The sequence below is a fragment of the Saccoglossus kowalevskii genome, chromosome 16, assembly GCF_978046115.1.
Source record: "Saccoglossus kowalevskii chromosome 16, keSacKowa6.1, whole genome shotgun sequence".
In the NCBI taxonomy this organism is placed as follows: Eukaryota; Metazoa; Hemichordata; class Enteropneusta; family Harrimaniidae; genus Saccoglossus; species Saccoglossus kowalevskii.
The window spans coordinates 7457399-7475815 of record NC_140656.1 but is presented as its reverse complement, the minus strand read 5'-3'; the positions used below and the strand labels follow the sequence as shown (position 1 = coordinate 7475815).

The 18417-nt window shown below is 34.4% G+C and overlaps 2 protein-coding genes across 2 annotated transcripts; one reads left to right on the top strand and one right to left on the bottom strand.

Annotated features, from left to right (window-relative positions):
• Positions 1 to 786: 786 nt before the first annotated feature.
• On the top strand, positions 787 to 2921 carry LOC146733628 (uncharacterized). The gene is made up of 2 exons (XM_085491494.1): positions 787 to 1296; positions 2772 to 2921. Exons 1-2 carry the CDS (start codon positions 787 to 789, stop codon positions 2919 to 2921), a joined length of 660 nt encoding a protein of 219 aa, XP_085347620.1.
• Positions 2922 to 3445: 524 nt separating this feature from the next.
• Positions 3446 to 15746, bottom strand: LOC144341798 (uncharacterized). The gene is made up of 7 exons (XM_085491693.1): positions 14900 to 15746; positions 13315 to 13539; positions 12631 to 12763; positions 9432 to 11095; positions 8359 to 8466; positions 6813 to 7101; positions 3446 to 5966 (listed from the first exon to the last, which is right to left on the bottom strand). Exons 1-7 carry the CDS (start codon positions 14924 to 14926, stop codon positions 5731 to 5733), a joined length of 2682 nt encoding a protein of 893 aa, XP_085347819.1. The 5' UTR covers positions 14927 to 15746; the 3' UTR covers positions 3446 to 5730.
• Between the last annotated feature and the right edge of the window lie 2671 nt (positions 15747 to 18417).

Genomic DNA, 18417 nt, shown 5'->3' with positions numbered 1-18417 from the left:
TACCTGGTACTGTATAAACACACCAAACAATATACTGGTGTAGCTGGTACTGTATAAACACACCACACAATATACTGGTGTACCTGGTACTGTATAAACACACCAAACAATATACTGGTGTAGCTGGTACTGTATAAACACACCAAACAATATACTGGTGTAGCTGGTACTGTGTAAACACACCAAACAATATACTGGTGTAGCTGGTACTGTATAAACACACCACACAATATACTGGTGTAGCTGGTACTGTATAAACACACCACACAATATACTGGTGTAGCTGGTACTGTATAAACACACCAAACAATATACTGGTGTAGCTGGTACTGTATAAACACACCACACAATATACTGGTGTACCTGGTACTGTATAAACACACCAAACAATATACTGGTGTAGCTGGTACTGTATAAACACACCAAACAATATACTGGTGTAGCTGGTACTGTATAAACACACCACACAATATACTGGTGTAGCTGGTACTGTATAAACACACCACACAATATACTGGTGTAGCTGGTACTGTGTAAACACACCAAACAATATACTGGTGTAGCTGGTACTGTGTAAATACACCACACATTATACTGATGTACCTGGTACTGTGTAAATACACCACACATTATAATGATGTACCTGGTACTGTGTAAATACACCACACATTATAATGATGTACCTGGTACTGTGTAAACATACCACACATTATACTTTCATTCTAATTTTATTGCAGTTGGAGATTTGTGATCCATGGTGGCATAGATGGATATTCACGTAGAATTATGTATTTACAGTGCAATGACAACAACAGAGCATTCACAGTACTGGAGGACTTTATGTCAGCTGTGTGTGAATATGGTGTACCGTCTAGAGTGCGATCTGATCATGGATTAGAAAACGTTGAAATTGCAAAGTATATGCTTTCGCACCCAGACAGAGGACCTGGGAGAGGTAGTCATATCACAGGAAAAAGTATACACAATCAACGTATTGAGCGCTTATGGCGTGATGTATTTTGTGGGTGCTTATATGTATTTTATAATACATTTTATGCTCTCGAAGACCAGGGTCTTCTTGATTCATGTAATGATATGCATTTATTCTGTTTACATTATGTGTATTTACCACGTATAAGAAGACACTTGTCCATGTTTTCTGCAAGTTGGAATCAACACCCAATTAGAACAACAGAAGGGAACATGTCTCCCAATCAACTTTGGGTGTCCGGACTGCTGAATATCGCAGCCTCTTCTAGTACTGAAGCTACAGAAGCATTTGAACCTAGCACAAATGTAAGTAATAAACACAGACAATATCATCTAGCGGGTTTAATGACTGATCAAAGAAAGTTTAGAAAGAACTCCCGTGTGCTGAGTGTATTAGAGACACAGTAAATATTAATTCAAAATTACTTGTACTTGAGATATTGATGGAAAAGCTGAAAACTAATTATGCAAATCAGAAAATTTAAAATGAACAGAGTGTAAAACTAATAAGGTCTGTGCAATGTAACAGACCATCTATGTACCAAGTTTCATTGAAATGTGATCAGAACAATTATGAATTATTATGCTAATTAGAAAATTTATATGAACAGATTTTAACCCAAAACTGATCATATTTGTACATTGTCCAAGAGCATCTATGTACAAAGTTTCATGTAAAGGTGATGATAAGTACTTGAGATATCAGTAAAAAAACTGAAAATTAAATAATTATGCAAATAAGTTAATTAATATGCACAATTATTTACGCCAAAACTAATCAGATCTCTGCATAGTCCTAGAGGATCTATGTACCAAGTTATATTGAAATGTGATGATTAGTACTTGAGATGTATGTGCAAATTCGAAAATTAACTAATTATGCAAATTAGGTGATTCATATGCACAAATATTATCCCAAAACAATCGATCTCTGCATAGTCCTTCAGTATCTATGTACCATTGAAATGTATTGCTTACTACTTGAAATATCAAAAGCTGAAAATTAATTTATTATGCAAATTAGGTAATCAATATGTACTGATATTACCCTAAAACATACTAGGTCTGTGCAGTGTCCTAAGACATCTAGGTACCAAGTTTCATTGAAATGTGATGATTAGTAGTTGAGGTATCAGTGGAAAAGCCGAAAATTTACTAATCATTATGCACATTAAGTAATTAATATGCACAGATTTTCACCCAAAACTAATCAAAACCTGGCATTAGTTCAAAGCATCTATGAACCAAGTTTCATCAAAATCCAATGAGTAGTTCTTTTGATATCAGTGGAACAGTTATGGAACAGCTAAAAATGAGCTAATTATCATGCAAATTAGGTAATTAATATGCATGGTTTCTACTAAAACCTAATCAAATCTGCGCATCTATGCACCAAGTTTCATAAAAAAACAATGTATGGTTCTTGAGATATCAGTGGAACAGAAGGACACACACACACATACAGACAGGGTAACTGCAAAGACTCCCATTGTGTGCTTCGCACACAGGAGTAAAAAATGTGGAAGTATCATTGATCTAATTAGTGCATATGTTCACCAGCTACTTTCTGTTTGGACATGCATCTCACTCAACTTATATGATTCAATATAATATCTGTTAGAAGAGCAAATTGTGCCCCCGGATGATCTGCTATTGTGATAATTTGGGCAGTTTTTGTGTATATTATGGGCATTAACTAGATAATTAACATCTTTTTAATTAACTTTGTCTCTGAATTGTGTGAAAGTCACAATTTATGTTGTTTAAATTTCATTTTGCAGACAGAGTTATCATCTTATGGAATAGACTGGGAAGGTCCTACTCCAGCTGATGATGATATTCCAAATGTTGATGTACCAACAATTGAATGTGATATTACCTCAGCAGATTCGTCTGTTGGAGGCACGAATAGACCCATTGCAGCAAAGTAATGTTTTTGGAACAGATCTGTATCAAATGGCATTGCAGACAATTAATGAATATTAGACTGTGTCTGCGTGTTCCATGATTTAATTGTAATGTGCTAAATAAAGTAATTAATTTGTATAGCCATTTAAGTACTTTCTAGGTTATACGATGTTACTATATTAAGTCTCAATTTGACAAGTACATAATCAGCAGTGCTGTTCAGTGCACGGACACATGTAGAACATGTTTTCCAATATTTTATACATATAATTTGGGGTAATTTATCACAGACCAATGCAGTGACAAAACCTAATTTATCTAATTATTAACTCATTTTCACTAAGTATTTTCGAGCAGTAACTTTATACAAACTCATTCTTGAAGAATCAATGAAATTTAAGTTGCTGATTTAGATTTTAGTCAGAATGAATGCTTCACCAGTTGATGTCCCTAAAACAGAGAAGCTCTTTTCTGAAAACAGTATTGTTGTTCATTGGTATATTAAATGCCAGACTATGATTTGACAAATTTGTTTTTAAACTGAACATGTGTGTAACAACTCCTTTGTTTATTATCAACACTTATGATAAAAAAACTAATAAAGTTACAAATTGTACATTATAAACATGTAAATTTAAACACAACAGAGAATATGTTCCTGAATTAGGTCATTATGTACAGTGATTATCACAACTTTAATGTGTCTTTGCCATGTATAATAATATAGTAAATATGTAGGTCACTTGATGGTACTGTGACATGAGCTAAAACTGCAATAACTATGCGCCAATGACTTTAAATGTTCATATTACTGTAAACCTTTGCAACATTCAATTGCTGTAAACAGTGTGAACATGCCAGACTAATCAAAGATATTCATATCTTGAAAACAGGTTCACAACTGTTGTTTCACATTGTTTCATTAACCTGCCGTCTGTATAATAAACTGTTTACAACAACACTGGTCAGATTTTTACTTTATATAATATTTTATGGAGAAAATAAACAACAAGGAGGGAGGTATACTCCAACTGAAACGACTGTAGATGCATCCGGATAAATTTGAGATTTTTCAATGATTTTGCAGCAACAAAGCACAAAGCTATTTTTATAATCAAAATGCCCCAATGGCCAATCAACTTGTTGCGGAGCATACCTCAAATTCAGGAGAGTACCCTCCACCCCCACTACTTGGACAACTTGTTTGATACTGCTCACTGTTTTTAAAATCAACTGTACACTGCACAAATGGGCATAACCTGTAAATATTTTGACTAAAATCAGTGTAATAACTGGTATTTATACCAACTTATCCCTGAGGAACATCAAATCATGAAAACATTAAATTAAGAACAATTAGTAACAATTAAATTATGAACAAGATAATTAGGAACAATTAAAGACTTGTGATTTGCAATAAACAAATCAAAACCAGCTCTCTTCTATGTTTTGAACAAGTGCGAATTCCAGTTCTACACTGTCAACTGAATCAATTATAATGAAAAGCAATTCAAAGTTGTAATGTTGGCAAAACTTTGTTAAAATTCTCTCAATTTTGAGTAACTAGACCTAAAATCATATCTGAACTTAATACTGTGCATGGAACTGCTTAATGTTTGACTATTGTGCAAGACATCTGATGTGGATATCTTGAAGATACTGTACATTCAGCTTTAACACGTGTTACAGTACACATACTACTTGACACGTCAGAAGATTACAAACAAAATTTCCCAACTATAAAGTTCTGGGATGACAAAAATGTTCAATGTTTTTGTAATTTGTTGGAAGTGAAATGTCCACTATTCAGCAATCTTGAAACGAGTCAACAAATGAAGTCTATTCCAGGATGTATTCTGTGTGTCAAGTTTGACTGAACAGGGTCAATTCTTGGTGATGTGCTAGAACGCAAATGTCTGTGTACCAAATTTGGCTCTAAATGGACTATGTGAATTTGAGATATAAGCAGAATTATGCACACAAAAAAAGATAAAATTGTCAGCCATCTCAGACAGCTGTTACCAAGTTTTGAATAATTGGTCTATAAAACTCCAAAGAAATACAACATAAGAAATAAAAGACTGACAAATGGAATCAAACATATAATCATGCCCAGTTGGGGATTAAAAGTTTTCTTTTCAACCTAGAAGAAAATGCATCAATAATATACACATATTGTGGAAAACATTTCTTATGCAAAATGTGTTGCAATTCATAAATGAAGTGAAGCGAGGTGATCAACCATGGCAGTAGAACGGAATGATTAATTCATAACATTTGACAATACATAGCATATAAGAGTTTCTAATATGAACCATGAAATAATGTGCCGCATGATTAAGCATCAACTAATCATAGAACACATACTCAATCAACAGCAAATTTGAGACCATTACAAGCTATGGTTCATAAGAGTATAAGTTTTTATAAAAAAAATCAAACAGACCGTTGGACAGATGACAGAGTGACAGATCACCAATATGAATATAGCTTCATGTAGTCAACAACAGAACTAAACAAACAGATACAAATTTTAAAAAGCTCCAAACTCTCCTCAGAATGTTGCTATACTGTATCTATATTATAAGCTCATTCGTGTGTCCATGTATAAACTTACAAATGTTTGAGTACAGAATAAACTTACTGCATGCACCACACACAGTCCACAAAATATGTTGATACATGATACTGTGTATGAGAATCAATGTTAAACATTTTCAGTTAGGCTGAAGTTCTTCTAAGCAGATATATTTAGTTGTACTCCAACATTTGAAGTTTAATGAAAAATACTGCTACTACAGCTATCTGTGGTGGCTTTCAGCAGGCAATGTATTAAGCCATACCAAAATGTCCCAATCCTAGCTGAACACGTTCAAGTATGTTATATTTAAAGTCTTCATATCTCAAATATGTTGATGGCATAAGTAAGGTGGCATTACAAGTATTTGCGATTGGTGATGTTTCTGTTCTTGAATTATTAATAGTTATTTCCATTACAGATGGTCTGCTTTGCATAATTGTTGGTGTCCCTGTTACAAACCAGACCAAATCAATTGCATCTTGGTCATCTGTAAACAAATAAATTTGATACTGTGAGTGAGAAGTATAATAACATATATTGATTAGGAAGTGGAATTATTATTCCAAACTAAACTTTTAATTACATATGAATGTTACAGGTTGTCAGTAGGGGCATCTGAAATTTGTCAAATGTATTATTGCTAGAATAGATTCCAGATTCAAAGTAACCAAAGGTACGCCAAAACTTAAGAATATACAAATTTTTAGTCCCTTTAACTATGATTATATAGTACAGTACCAAGAAGGTATACAGTAATAAAACAATATCAAATAGGATGAAGTAGTAAAGTCTCATTGTCAGTTATTTCCTTTTTTTGAACAATATCCATGTATGTGCTCATGTTGATTGTCATGTCGGATATGGCATACCAAAATGAATTGCAAACCTTTTGGACATTGAATACAAATTGTGCATACTTTGTTAGCCAATGCTATGAGTGCAGACCGGGTCTTAAAAACAGGTCAGATTTAGCTTGTATTTACTGGTTTATAGCACTGGTTAAACATTCATGCATGTTGTCTCAACAAAGACTTCTGACGAATTAGTCTATGCTAAGGAACTGTGCATGAATGCAACTACAATCAATACTGCTCTCCCATGGGTGCAGTATTTATTTAGTTTTCAACATTATTTTCATTTAACAAATGCATTTACATAAATCCTAGTTATGTTTGTTTGTACCGTAGTATTGCCAACAGAAATGCATTTGTGTGAGCAGACTAGCATATATAGCTTGGTAAATTCATAAATTTATAGGTAGCAATGGCTTATATAATTAAGTGCAATTTGCTGGCAACATTTTACCTATCTATACCTACATGCATTCACTCACCTATTTCACTCAGAAGCCTATCTACATATAGAACAGTCCGATAGGCATCACTGTTTATATCTGATGAATGTTCACTCTTCATATTGTTAATCTGAGTTCTGGTGGCATCATACAGCTTCTTTGAGGTAACATTACTTACGCTTATTACACTCATAATACATGACCTTTTGCAACAACATAAAAAGCCATTTTTGGAGAGACCTTTGGAAATATGCTTAATAGCCTCTTCTCTCTGCCCAATAATGGAATACTCAATGATGTACGAGGCCAATTCATGACGGTTTGAAAGCTGAAAAAAAGGGTGATAGTTACTGATACTTTCAATGCTTTAAATCATAACTCCTTCCATAGGTTAAAACTGTCAAAACTACCGGTATATAGTTTCTAGCATATGCTTTTACACTGCAAGTGGCAACTGACACTAATGAAAGTTGAGACTCATCCACTCATTCATCCAAGTCATTTTAGTTCAAGATAGATCAGTTGAACATATTTCATGCACAGACAGACATGCATGCATACCTACACACATACATACATACACACACACACACACACACACACAGACAGACATTACCATGAAATAAGCTCCCTTTTTGATTCTAGAAGGTAGAGGGATGTATTTTAGAGAAACACAAGCCATGCATGGCACAGTCCCCATTAGTTATCAAACTTAATTTTGTTTATAGTGATATAGTTGGAACATAAATATGTCAGAGATATGGATCCAAAAGCTAATTATGGTGATTTTTTAACATTAAAATGATTGACATTCATTCATCTTGTTTCTGATCGTTAAACAAGTACTTGTCCATATTGGGAGATATTGTTTTGGAACAGCATTAATTAAAACAAAATGGCTAGTTGTTAGCCATTTTGAATACATCTGTATATTTATAACATGATGTATAATGAATATATAAAATTTGAACATAATCAGTCAAAGCAAGTCAGAAATACGGCTCTAGAACAGCATTCATTAAAACAAAATGGCCACCAGTCATTCATTTTGAATTCGATTTGAAAAATAAAATGACATGCATCAAGGTCTTATAATGTCCAACATATGTACCAAGTTTGAACAAAATCCTTCCCTAAATGCTAGATTCTGATGATTTTTCAGCACAAAAAAGGTTGCCATTCAGCCATCTTGAATCAGATCATGAAACAAATTGATGTGCATAAGTATAATATTATGTATGATGTATGTGTGAAGTTTGAATGTAATCGGCCCAGGCATTTCTAAGATATAGGTCAGGACGCACGCATGAACACATAGACCATAAGTCCCCATTTTCGGTCTGTGTCCGAACAGGGACTAAAAAATCATTTAATTGTGAGTTGGACTTCATAACAATGTGACAGCAACAATTGGGTGGGTGATTTGCTACTGCTATTAACAAACAAACAAACAAATAATTAATTAATTAATTAATTAATGAATTAAATAAATAAATAAATAAATAAATAAATAAATAAATAAATAAATAAATAAATAAATAAATAAATAAATAAATAAATAAATAAATAAATAAATACAACTTACTGTGATTATACAAGTATTATCCCATCCACACATATCAACGTAATGTGTTGGTTGGGTTTCATCATTCAACAATTCAGTTAGATCATCATTCGAGACACATTCCAACATCTGTAAATAAGCAGAATAAACAAAGTTTTGTTGGACAAGCCCAAAAATAGTTTGCCTTTCTTGGACTTGTTAGAAAGGAATAAGTTCAATATACATGTTGTAATGCTTGTGATTTATATGTGCAGCTGTACTTTTATGAAGAGTGTAGTAGCATGTATTCAAGATTATCTGCAAACAAGTTTATTTTACAATTACATTACATACAATTACATTACATACAATTACATTACATAATCAACTGATTCACTCTCTAATAAATTATTTAGGATATTAGTATAACAAGTTAACAAGTCATTTTCAATGAAATAGTCCCCAGTCAGTTTTAGTGACTGTGTCAACTATAAAAATGTAATTTGTAAATATTTGGATTATTTCAGCATGATAACAGTTTATACCAAATGAGAAAAGACATTTTTTTTTTTAAATCGGTCAAAGTATGCCTAACAAGTTCAACGTCCATGTTAGTTAATTAGATATAGAAAGTTCAAACCAGCACTTTAACTGTGCAAGGTATATTTGCCTCAATGGCTGAAGGTATCACCAGTCATCTAGTTCATGTTCATTGCAATCTTTGTCACAATATTTTGTTCATTTTTCAAGATTGTCATGATATAAGTTAAACTCACTTGATAATGTGGGTAACCAGTTTTGGCAAAATTTTAGAAACTCCAGAATTTATTGGAAAAGAACAACATTGTTTTGCAGGGACAATATGACTGTAGTGCATGCTGCACAAATTGGTACATGCATTTAATCTAATAAAAAGATCTCTATAAATGATGCTGAATGAAAAAGAAGCAATTGAAACAATGAGGCAGCATCTAGTTGATTCATAGACCATGTAGTGAAATACACAATGACATACTTGGTGACTAGTGTTTATATACGGTCCACACTTGACGCTGTCTTTAGGTTGGCAGATTTTAATGTGGGAACTTTATGATTGTGTGAAATACATATCTTACCTTCTTAATAAATTGCCGAGCATAAGTATCAGGCACGTCTTCAATGCAGAGAAACTTCATCAGACTACTTGGATCTTCATTACACATTTTACTGACTATAGCCGGATGTAATGGAAGCATGGATGGCACATCATTCATTGCTGCCGCTGCAACTGCTATACCAACAATTTCAAACAGTCCACCATAGATACACCTTTTGTTGTTCGTTGGAAGTAAATAACCAGTTGGTGTTCTGATGAACATATCCAGTTTTGCTGAAACTATTTCTTCAAAAAACAGAGAGAAATTTTCTCTCAGAGGACCCCCAGCATCCACAGCATCTTCTTCTTCGAATATCACACATACATGTATAGGCCGCAATATTGAGAAGTCAATGCGCTTGAAGAATGATATGTTATTTTCTAATAAATGTGTACGCTCCACATACAGTCGGTGTGGTCTAGCATCATAAAATAGAAGCTGTTCCCTAAATATTTGCAGTTTTTCTTGTATTTCCATTTCCTTAGTTGCATCAATTAGTTGAGTCAAATCAGTTATCCTGGTAACAGAGGCTGTGCCAGTATTTGTAGGTACTGCAGTTTGCTGTTGACTTGGTAAGCAGGTAGTAGTATACATGTTTCTGGCACTGGTTGCTGTCTCAATAACTGCAGATTGTGACTGACATGGTAAGCAGGTAGTAGTATACATGTTGCTGGCACTAGCTGCTGTCTCAATAACTGCAGATTGTGACTGACTTGGTAAGCAGGTAGTAGTATACATGTTGCTGGCACTAGCTGCTGTCTCAATAACTGCAGATTGTGACTGACATGGAAAACTTGTATAAATGTTGCTGGCACTGGTTGCTGCCGCAGAAACTGCAGATTGTGGCTGACTTGGACAACTTGTATAAATGTTGCTGGTACTGGTTGCTGTTGCAGTAACTGCAGTTAGCTGCTGACTTGGAAAACTTGTATAGAAGTTGCTGGCACTGGTTGCTGCCGCAGTAACTGCAGATTGTGGCTGACTTGGACAACTTGTATAAATGTTGCTGGCACTGGTTGCTGTTGCAGTAACTGCAGTTAGCTGCTGACTTGGAAAACTTATATAGAAGTTGCTGGTACTGGTTGCTGTTGCAGTAACTGCAGATTGTGGCTGACTTGGACAACTTGTATAAATGTTGCTGGCACTGGTTGCTGTTGCAGTAACTGCAGTTAGCTGCTGACTTGGAAAACTTGTATAGAAGTTGCTGGTACTGGTTGCTGTTGCAGTAACTGCAGATTGTGGCTGACTTGGACAACTTGTATAAATGTTGCTGGCACTGGTTGCTGCCGCAGTAACTGCACACTGTGGCTGACTTGAAAAACTTGTGTACATATTGCTGGCACTTGATACTGCTCCAGTATTTGTATATACTGCAGTTTGCTGTTGACTTGAAAAGCTAGTAGTATACATGCTATTGATATTGGCTGCTGTTTCAGTACATGTATTTACTGCAGTTTGCAATTGATTTGGAAGTACAATACTATACAAGTCACTGGCCATGGCACTGGCTGCTGTCTCAGTAGATACAACAGGTTCAAACGGATCACTTTGAAAGCTACAATGACCAACATCACTGTCACTGGCAGCTGGTTCAACTATAGAAGTGTAAACATTCTGACTTGACACATTTGATAGTGATGCACCTGAAATAGAGTGCATATTCATCATAAAACATCATCATCCTTTAGTTGAGTGAATGTGAGTGAGTTAATACAATTAGAACAAACAACTTTAAAAAGTGCACCATTAATTGCCACAATATAATATTCATATATTAATTGAATGACACAGTTTCAGGGTAAAAAGAGGTTTTGTCAAAGTCACCATTTCTAGCCTCAAAATACCTCAATAAACACAGATTAGGAACACATTGTTATGATTGTACAATCACATAGAGAAAAGTCAAATTACAAGTTATGGAAGTATAGTCCTCACTTTAATCTGAATGAGCAGATACTGAAGAGTTGTAGCCTAAACATGATTATGATTGAAAGAAGAAAAATATCCTACAAAGAATAAAAATAGATACAATCTAGGCACAATTAATATCAAAGTCCATCTATTTAACATATCAGAGGGAGGAAGGGAGTATGATCAACATTCAATACTGATAAAAATATTGTGAAAGGGTACAAAAATGATTTATGCACTCGCTCTAAGCACGGTTACTAACCATGCTCTAAGTACATGTATCAGATTTGGGAGAGTTGCAATAAAAAAGAAACATGTTCCTTATGAACAATGGCTATATTTTAGGTGGATATAGGTTGCTAGGTTGTAATAAGAGTAGATTTTTGAATGACATTCCTGACATATTAAGTTAATGCAGATTTTGTAGAAACATTTTTACCAAAATCTCCAAAATTATATGCACTAAACCTAGCCAACACTGAACAGCACCAAGATTATACAATAAGTTTGCTCACTGACCAGCAATTGCCCATGATCTGCTGTGACAACATTACCCATAGTGGAAAATGGACACAAAATGTAAACAAGTGTACTCTAGAACCTTCTCTTTCATTTCATTACAGACATGGCATATATTAATATTTTCCATAAAAATTTAATTTTTATAGCAATTTTTGGTAAGCTATTGAGAATGTCACAGAATCCTCTGTTCTTGTAATTAAATATATGACAAATGAAATGTCAGCTCATTTTTGATCAAGTGCATACATGTACCAGTTCTACACTGAACTAATGACTTGGACTGCCAGACAATTCAATATGTGTGATATGTCTAATGTATTCCCAAGTTGCTGCAAAAATGAACCAAAATAAATTTTCTTTTCACTAACAAATTTTAAAAAATCTGAAAAACAGGTTTATCCATATTCTAAGTTTGAACAGAATTGGCCAGCACAATGTAGAAATAATACTCTACACATATAAAATGAGGTTTTTAGGCTATTTTGGGGTCAATTAATGGCCATTGTTCAGCCATAATGTATCAGAACAGAGGCAAAAATTTGGGTCATTTGTACACCATCATGTATATACCATATGTACCAAGTTTAGGGAAAATCGGTTCATGAACTTTGAAGATAATGCAACGGACAGACAAACAGACAGAACCCAAATCATACAAATTACATACAATAGTTCTAGAAATAGAAAAATTCAGCTTTTTGATTTTTGGAACACACAACAAAACAAATATGACACAATTTCTTACCGTTTTCATGTTCAGACAGAATATCATATGCTTTTTCTGAGTTACCATTGCAGGAAGACATGCATCTTAGAATTTCTTCCTTATTTTTAGTTCCATTGAAGACACTCATCAACACATCAACTTTAGCATTGAACTAAAATGTAATTTAAAATCAAATTACAATCATGATGTGACAACTACATATCTAATGTAACAAAATATATTTAAAATCTAGTGTCTTTCTTATTGCTATGTCCTGTTAATTCCAGAGTTTCATTGTTTAATGCATTCAATATTTTTTTATCTCTTGCAATACTGTACAGTAAATTCCATAAAGGCATGAACGAGGTTCATGACAAATTAATAAAATTAAACATTTTATAAATAAAATTAAATGTTTTATAAATACACAAATTTTTATAAATCATAATGACTAATAATTAAATTGATCGGATAATATTGTAACATTGCCACAAGTTCTAACAAATAAGTTAGTTCAACATAATTTAATCAAAAAGTGCTTTATTTTGGGCTACTAGTATTCAATATTTAATATTTCAATTTGAAATAACGCTGATAATCAGTAATCACAAATTTTTATAAATATTCCTATCACTGTATATCACTACAGAGAGATAAATAAACTTTGCAATAGCATACTTTATTTTTAACAGTACACCATGGGGGTGTCACACACAAACTTACCTGATCCTCTAATCGGCTACTTGTAAAATCTACAGCTAGATGTTCCACCTTGGATTTTTTTGATTCATTGCTACATTCTTCATCAGTTATCCCTTCATCACTGGTGTTATCACTGGAGTCAGTCTCTTTATTACAATGTTTGTAATGATCACTAAAGCAATCTATGTCAACAGATGCATTACAGTGAATGCATGTAACTTGTGGGGTCTGTTTTCCTGAAATTAACTATGATAAAAAAACAATACAAGGTTATTTATTACCTTATATCACTTGTATATAGAGCTGATTGATATGAGTAATGCCATGAGCTAGTATTATTCATGAACCAAAGATGAGGTGAATAAATAACCCATGATGCCATTATTATTAACCAGCTCTATGAATAAGTGATATCAAGTGACAACCTTTTTATCACATGACCATCTACAAGCATCAAAACAACAAATAAATCATGCTTTCATGGAACATTCCTTACAAATTACAATTACAAATTCATGCTAATTGGGCATGATGTTAATTAATTTTAGTGGACAAATTTAAATTTAGTGGACATGCATTTGCAAAAAATTACAGTCGCTGTTGGTTCTCAAAATAGGCAGAAATATGATGTTTTCAAAATAAACTTTCAGTTGTCATTAATATGAGGTTATTAAGAGGATACCAAAAAGTATTGACCGATGCGTACCAGAGGTCAATGCTAGGGTGTACAGTCTGAGTGCATACTTTGCGGTATCCTAGTAATAACCTTTTTATTATACATCTTTTCCTCTCGAAGATACAATGCCGAAAAGTTTAGTACAGAATCAGTGAACTTCTTTGTGTGGAGTCCGGTCAAACCATGATTGCAGCCATGTTTGTTTTTATTATTAGAGGACGTTTACGGGCATAATCATTCCATATTTGGTATGATGAAAATACACTGTAAAATACTGCAAAATTACGACACACTGTAACTTATGGCATTAGGGTGACAGATGTATTATAATAATATGAGTTAATGTCACCAAGCAAAATAACATATATACAGTACTGTGGTATGTCTTAAATTTGCTGAGTACCAATTAATGTGAAATGTGCTTTACCTAAGGTAAAGTTAACATGGTAAAATGTTTGTGTATATTACACTACCTGTATTTTGAGAAAATTGACCTAATATTTTTAGGGAAATTTCATAGAACATAATTCAAGATAGCAAAAAGTATCCCACCAGGCATCAAATATATATATATATATATATACCGGTATATATATTCACTCTGTCACCATACAGCCTAGAATTTGATATTTCATAATATGTCATAATATCTAGGAACCAATAGTAGAAGCATTACAAAACTAACAAAATGGCTGCCATTCATTAAAATACAGTTGGTGACACCCAACTTTTTTATGCCATTATACTTCGATTGACAAGGAGTACAATTTTGCAAAATGAATAAATTCTGCATATTTTCAGTTATGAGTAGATTTCTACCTTAATTAATCTAGAATAGCCAAAAATATGAACTTTAAATTTTTGCATGATGTACTAAATAAATAAATTTATAAACAAATAAATAAATACAAAGCAGACAAGAACACTTACGTCTGAGCTTAATGATCTTGTCGTCATTTCTGGTTCCAATAACAGATTTTTTTTGTAATGGCTTCACATAGGCAACAGCAGATCCTAGTATAGAGTCCTTTCTGAGAAACTTCAGCGAATATCCATATATAGGCGGCTTGAGTTCAACAAGCGTTTTGCTATTTCGGCCACACGTGCGCCAAATTGTGAACCCCATAGCATGTCTTAGCTTTGGAAATTCAGAATATAATGTATTCATGAGATACTCGTGATCGCCGCTTTTGTTTTGAAAAACAATTTTCTTCTCGCCTAAACCAGCAAGTTTCAATTGTTCCTTATCCGCAGTGCTTGGGACAAATTTGGCGTCTTTCAATGCCAGAACACAAAACTTATGTGTCCATGTGTTTGGGGGCGTCAAGAGAGCAATAAACTTGCTTTTAGGTTTTGAGCGACCTTTTCCAGAACGTTGATCCTTTAAACTAGGGAATAATTCACCAAGGACTTCTTTACTAGAAAAGTCGTTAGTCGATTTTGTCAACGAACTGCTCGCGTCGCGGGAGCCCGAAGGCGCCGACAATATTGGCGGGGATATTTGTAACTGTGAATGACTTGGTTCATTGCGACGTAGCTGCAGTTCTGTAGCTCGCTTGGTTTCGCTGTCGGTTATTTTGTTCGTCGTGGTGTTAACGCGAAACCAGGGAGCTACAGTTCCATCCTATGCGAGTTACCATATTTTACCGACCTGAAATCAGGTCGGGCCGTAACAGCCGTTTTTTTTCATTATTTTCGCCTCAAGTTTCTACTTTTCTACTGTCGATGGGTCCCGAAACTATTTCATCAATTATTTTGAGGGCGATTGTCCGAAATTGGTCGATTTCACGCCGAAAACCGCGGAAAACTACAGCGAAATCCCCGCGTTTGCCGCCATCTTGAATAAGTTGTCGTGACGTCACAAGGCGTCACAGTTTTCCCATTTCACGCAGTTTTCGCCGTGAAAACGACCAATTTCGGACAATCGCCCTCAAAATAATTGATGAAATAGTTTCGGGACCCATCGACAGTAGAAAAGTAGAAACTTGAGGCGAAAATAATGAAAAAAAACGGCTGTTACGGCCCGACCTGATTTCAGGTCGGTAAAATATGGTAACTCGCATAGGATGGAACTGTAGCTCCCTGGTTTCGCGTTAACACCACGACGAACAAAATAACCGACAGCGAAACCAAGCGAGCTACAGAACTGCAGCTAATTGCGACGACTTGTCTGGTCTTCGGCCAATAATTTCGCCACGTCAGCAGCGGCTCGGTGAAGTGTTTCAGTCGCAGTTACCAAACGAGATCGACGATGATCAGCACCTCCCTGTTGGTGATGACTTTCCTTTGACATCTTGTTTTCCAAGCGCGTTGTGACTTTGGGGTTAAAGTTTGGGTCAAAGTTTTAGCTCCGTTGCGGCGCAACGGCGGTTAAATTTTTAGCTCCGTTGCGGCGCAACGGCGGTTAAATTTTTAGCTCCGTTGCGGCGCAACGGCGGTTAAATTTTTAGCTCCGTTGCGGCGCAACAGCGGTTTAATTTTTCCCTCCGTTGCGGCGCAACGACGGTTTACTTTTAAACAGGTTTTTTAAAACACTTATTTAAATAAGCTGATTCTATTTTTCTATTCTTTTATTTATTCATTTAATTTTCTATTCTTTCGTTTATTGTTTTATTTATTTTTCTATTCTTTTATTTTTTGTTTTATTATTTTATTTATTCTTCTATTTTTTAATTTATCGTTCTATTCTTCAATTTAATCTTTTATTTCTTGTTCTAATTTTCAATTTATTTTTTTATTTATTGTTTTATTCTTTGATTTATTTTTTGATTTATTTATCTATTCTTTGATTTATTTATCTATTCTTTGATTTATTCTTTGATTTATTGGTGTTTTTCAATTTTGGCCCTAATGGCACACCATAGCTTTGTTTGCAACCGGACGAGCAATGAAGCAAACAACTGACAATGCTAAAATAAATTGCAGAGGTACGCTAAAATTAATTGAAAACAAGCAAATAATTTCAATGAAAAATAAATCACAGAGAGAGGTAACTTGATACATTAAACAACTCTTTTGACGCGCTGACCACTTCTCCGCGTCTGATGTTTTGTTTTCCTTGTCATAATACTTACTGATTGATGATTTTGTTTTGATTTTGAGTTTTTTAGCCTGCAACTCGGCCATGACCTTTGCTTTTTCCGTGAAAAATGGGGAAGTTTACGTCAATTTGACGGACATTCTATTTTTTTTAAACTAACGAGCACACTGTTTAGCACTCCTATTTTTTTCATTTGCTGATTTCTATTCAGAAAAATTCGACCGCTCGAAAATGCACCTTAATTTTGCACTCATGTCATGTCAGATTTCCAACACAAATTATTTAAAACCGGTCGAAATTTTAAAACTTTTACGTTAGGAGCTGGAGCTCTCTCCTTGCAGCGACCGTCGCCGGTAGTACAACAGCATGTTTTGTACTAGTACGTACATCCGTGCGCTGATTGTCTGCGACTGTCTTAGAAAATCCCTGAATAAGGCGTTACCAAAATCGGAAAAAATAAAAAATTGCCTCCTTAAAAAACGAACAGAATTCAAATATTTTGTTTAACAAATATGTTGCAGTGGGAAAATGGGATTGGAAACGCTGAACAAAACTTCTGTGCCTCGCGTTTCGATTCTAGGATTACGCGATTATTCATTATTGTGCGTTCGCTTCCTGGAGTTGGTTCTAAATACTACATAAAAATCATCAAGGATAATTAATTTAATATCCCACTTTGTACTCTTCACGGTAAACCATAGGCTCTGAAATACTCGTAGATTTTTTATTGAAAATACATCGAAGAGAAGCCATGATGTTTTGATCGTGATAAAAAGTCACCTTCCTAGGACCGCCCCCTGTTTAATAATTCATGAGATGACGTCATGTTTACTGGACACGTGTTTTTACCGACCCCATCAAAACACTGGTATGAATGACGTGTTTCTGATTTATATATTCAAGAGCAGTTGTTCTGGTCCAACAATTTTACATAAATGTCTATGTCTATATGTTAACTTTCAATTTCAATAGTCTAGAAAGTATGACAAAGTATGACAAAGCAGTAATTCCCGGTTTAACGCGCAAATATGCAAATTAGCCTTTTTCTCGTCTTCTATTTTTGGTGAATTCTTGGGTTTTAAATTAAAATAGCTGATAGACGCTTTGGCCATTTGCCTCGAAATTTTCACACTTTATTGACAAGGTGTTCCCCCTTCAAAATGCGTCCGGACAGTTTATTACGGCGAGTGGAACAAAAATAACAAGTCCGCAATTAGCATGGATATATAAATTATGCAAAAATAGAAAAGAGTGAACTTTGAGGTCATGCTGTGCGACTTTGAAAGCCGTTAGAGAGATGAGTGGACGCATTTGAATTAGTAGTATACCAAGGTATCCAGTGATGTAATTTTACCCACAAACGGACTTGAAGATTTTGAGCTAATTTTTTTAAACCACTTTTGTCCAA

What these genes read in the sequence shown, in the direction of transcription:
- LOC146733628 (XM_085491494.1), top strand. Translation starts at nt 787, where the DNA reads ATGTATTTACAGTGCAATGACAACAACAGAGCATTCACAGTACTGGAG. An exon ending in CATTTGAACCTAGCACAAAT is followed by an intron (nt 1,297 to 2,771) that starts GTAAGTAATAAA and finishes TTCATTTTGCAG; the next exon opens with ACAGAGTTATCATCTTATGG.
- LOC144341798 (XM_085491693.1), bottom strand. Translation starts at nt 14,926, where the DNA reads ATGACGACAAGATCATTAAGCTCAGAC. An exon ending in TCTGTCTGAACATGAAAACG is followed by an intron (nt 11,096 to 12,630) that starts GTAAGAAATTGT and finishes ACTCTATTTCAG; the next exon opens with GTGCATCACTATCAAATGTG. An exon ending in ATAATACTTGTATAATCACA is followed by an intron (nt 7,102 to 8,358) that starts GTAAGTTGTATT and finishes CCTTTTTTTCAG; the next exon opens with CTTTCAAACCGTCATGAATT.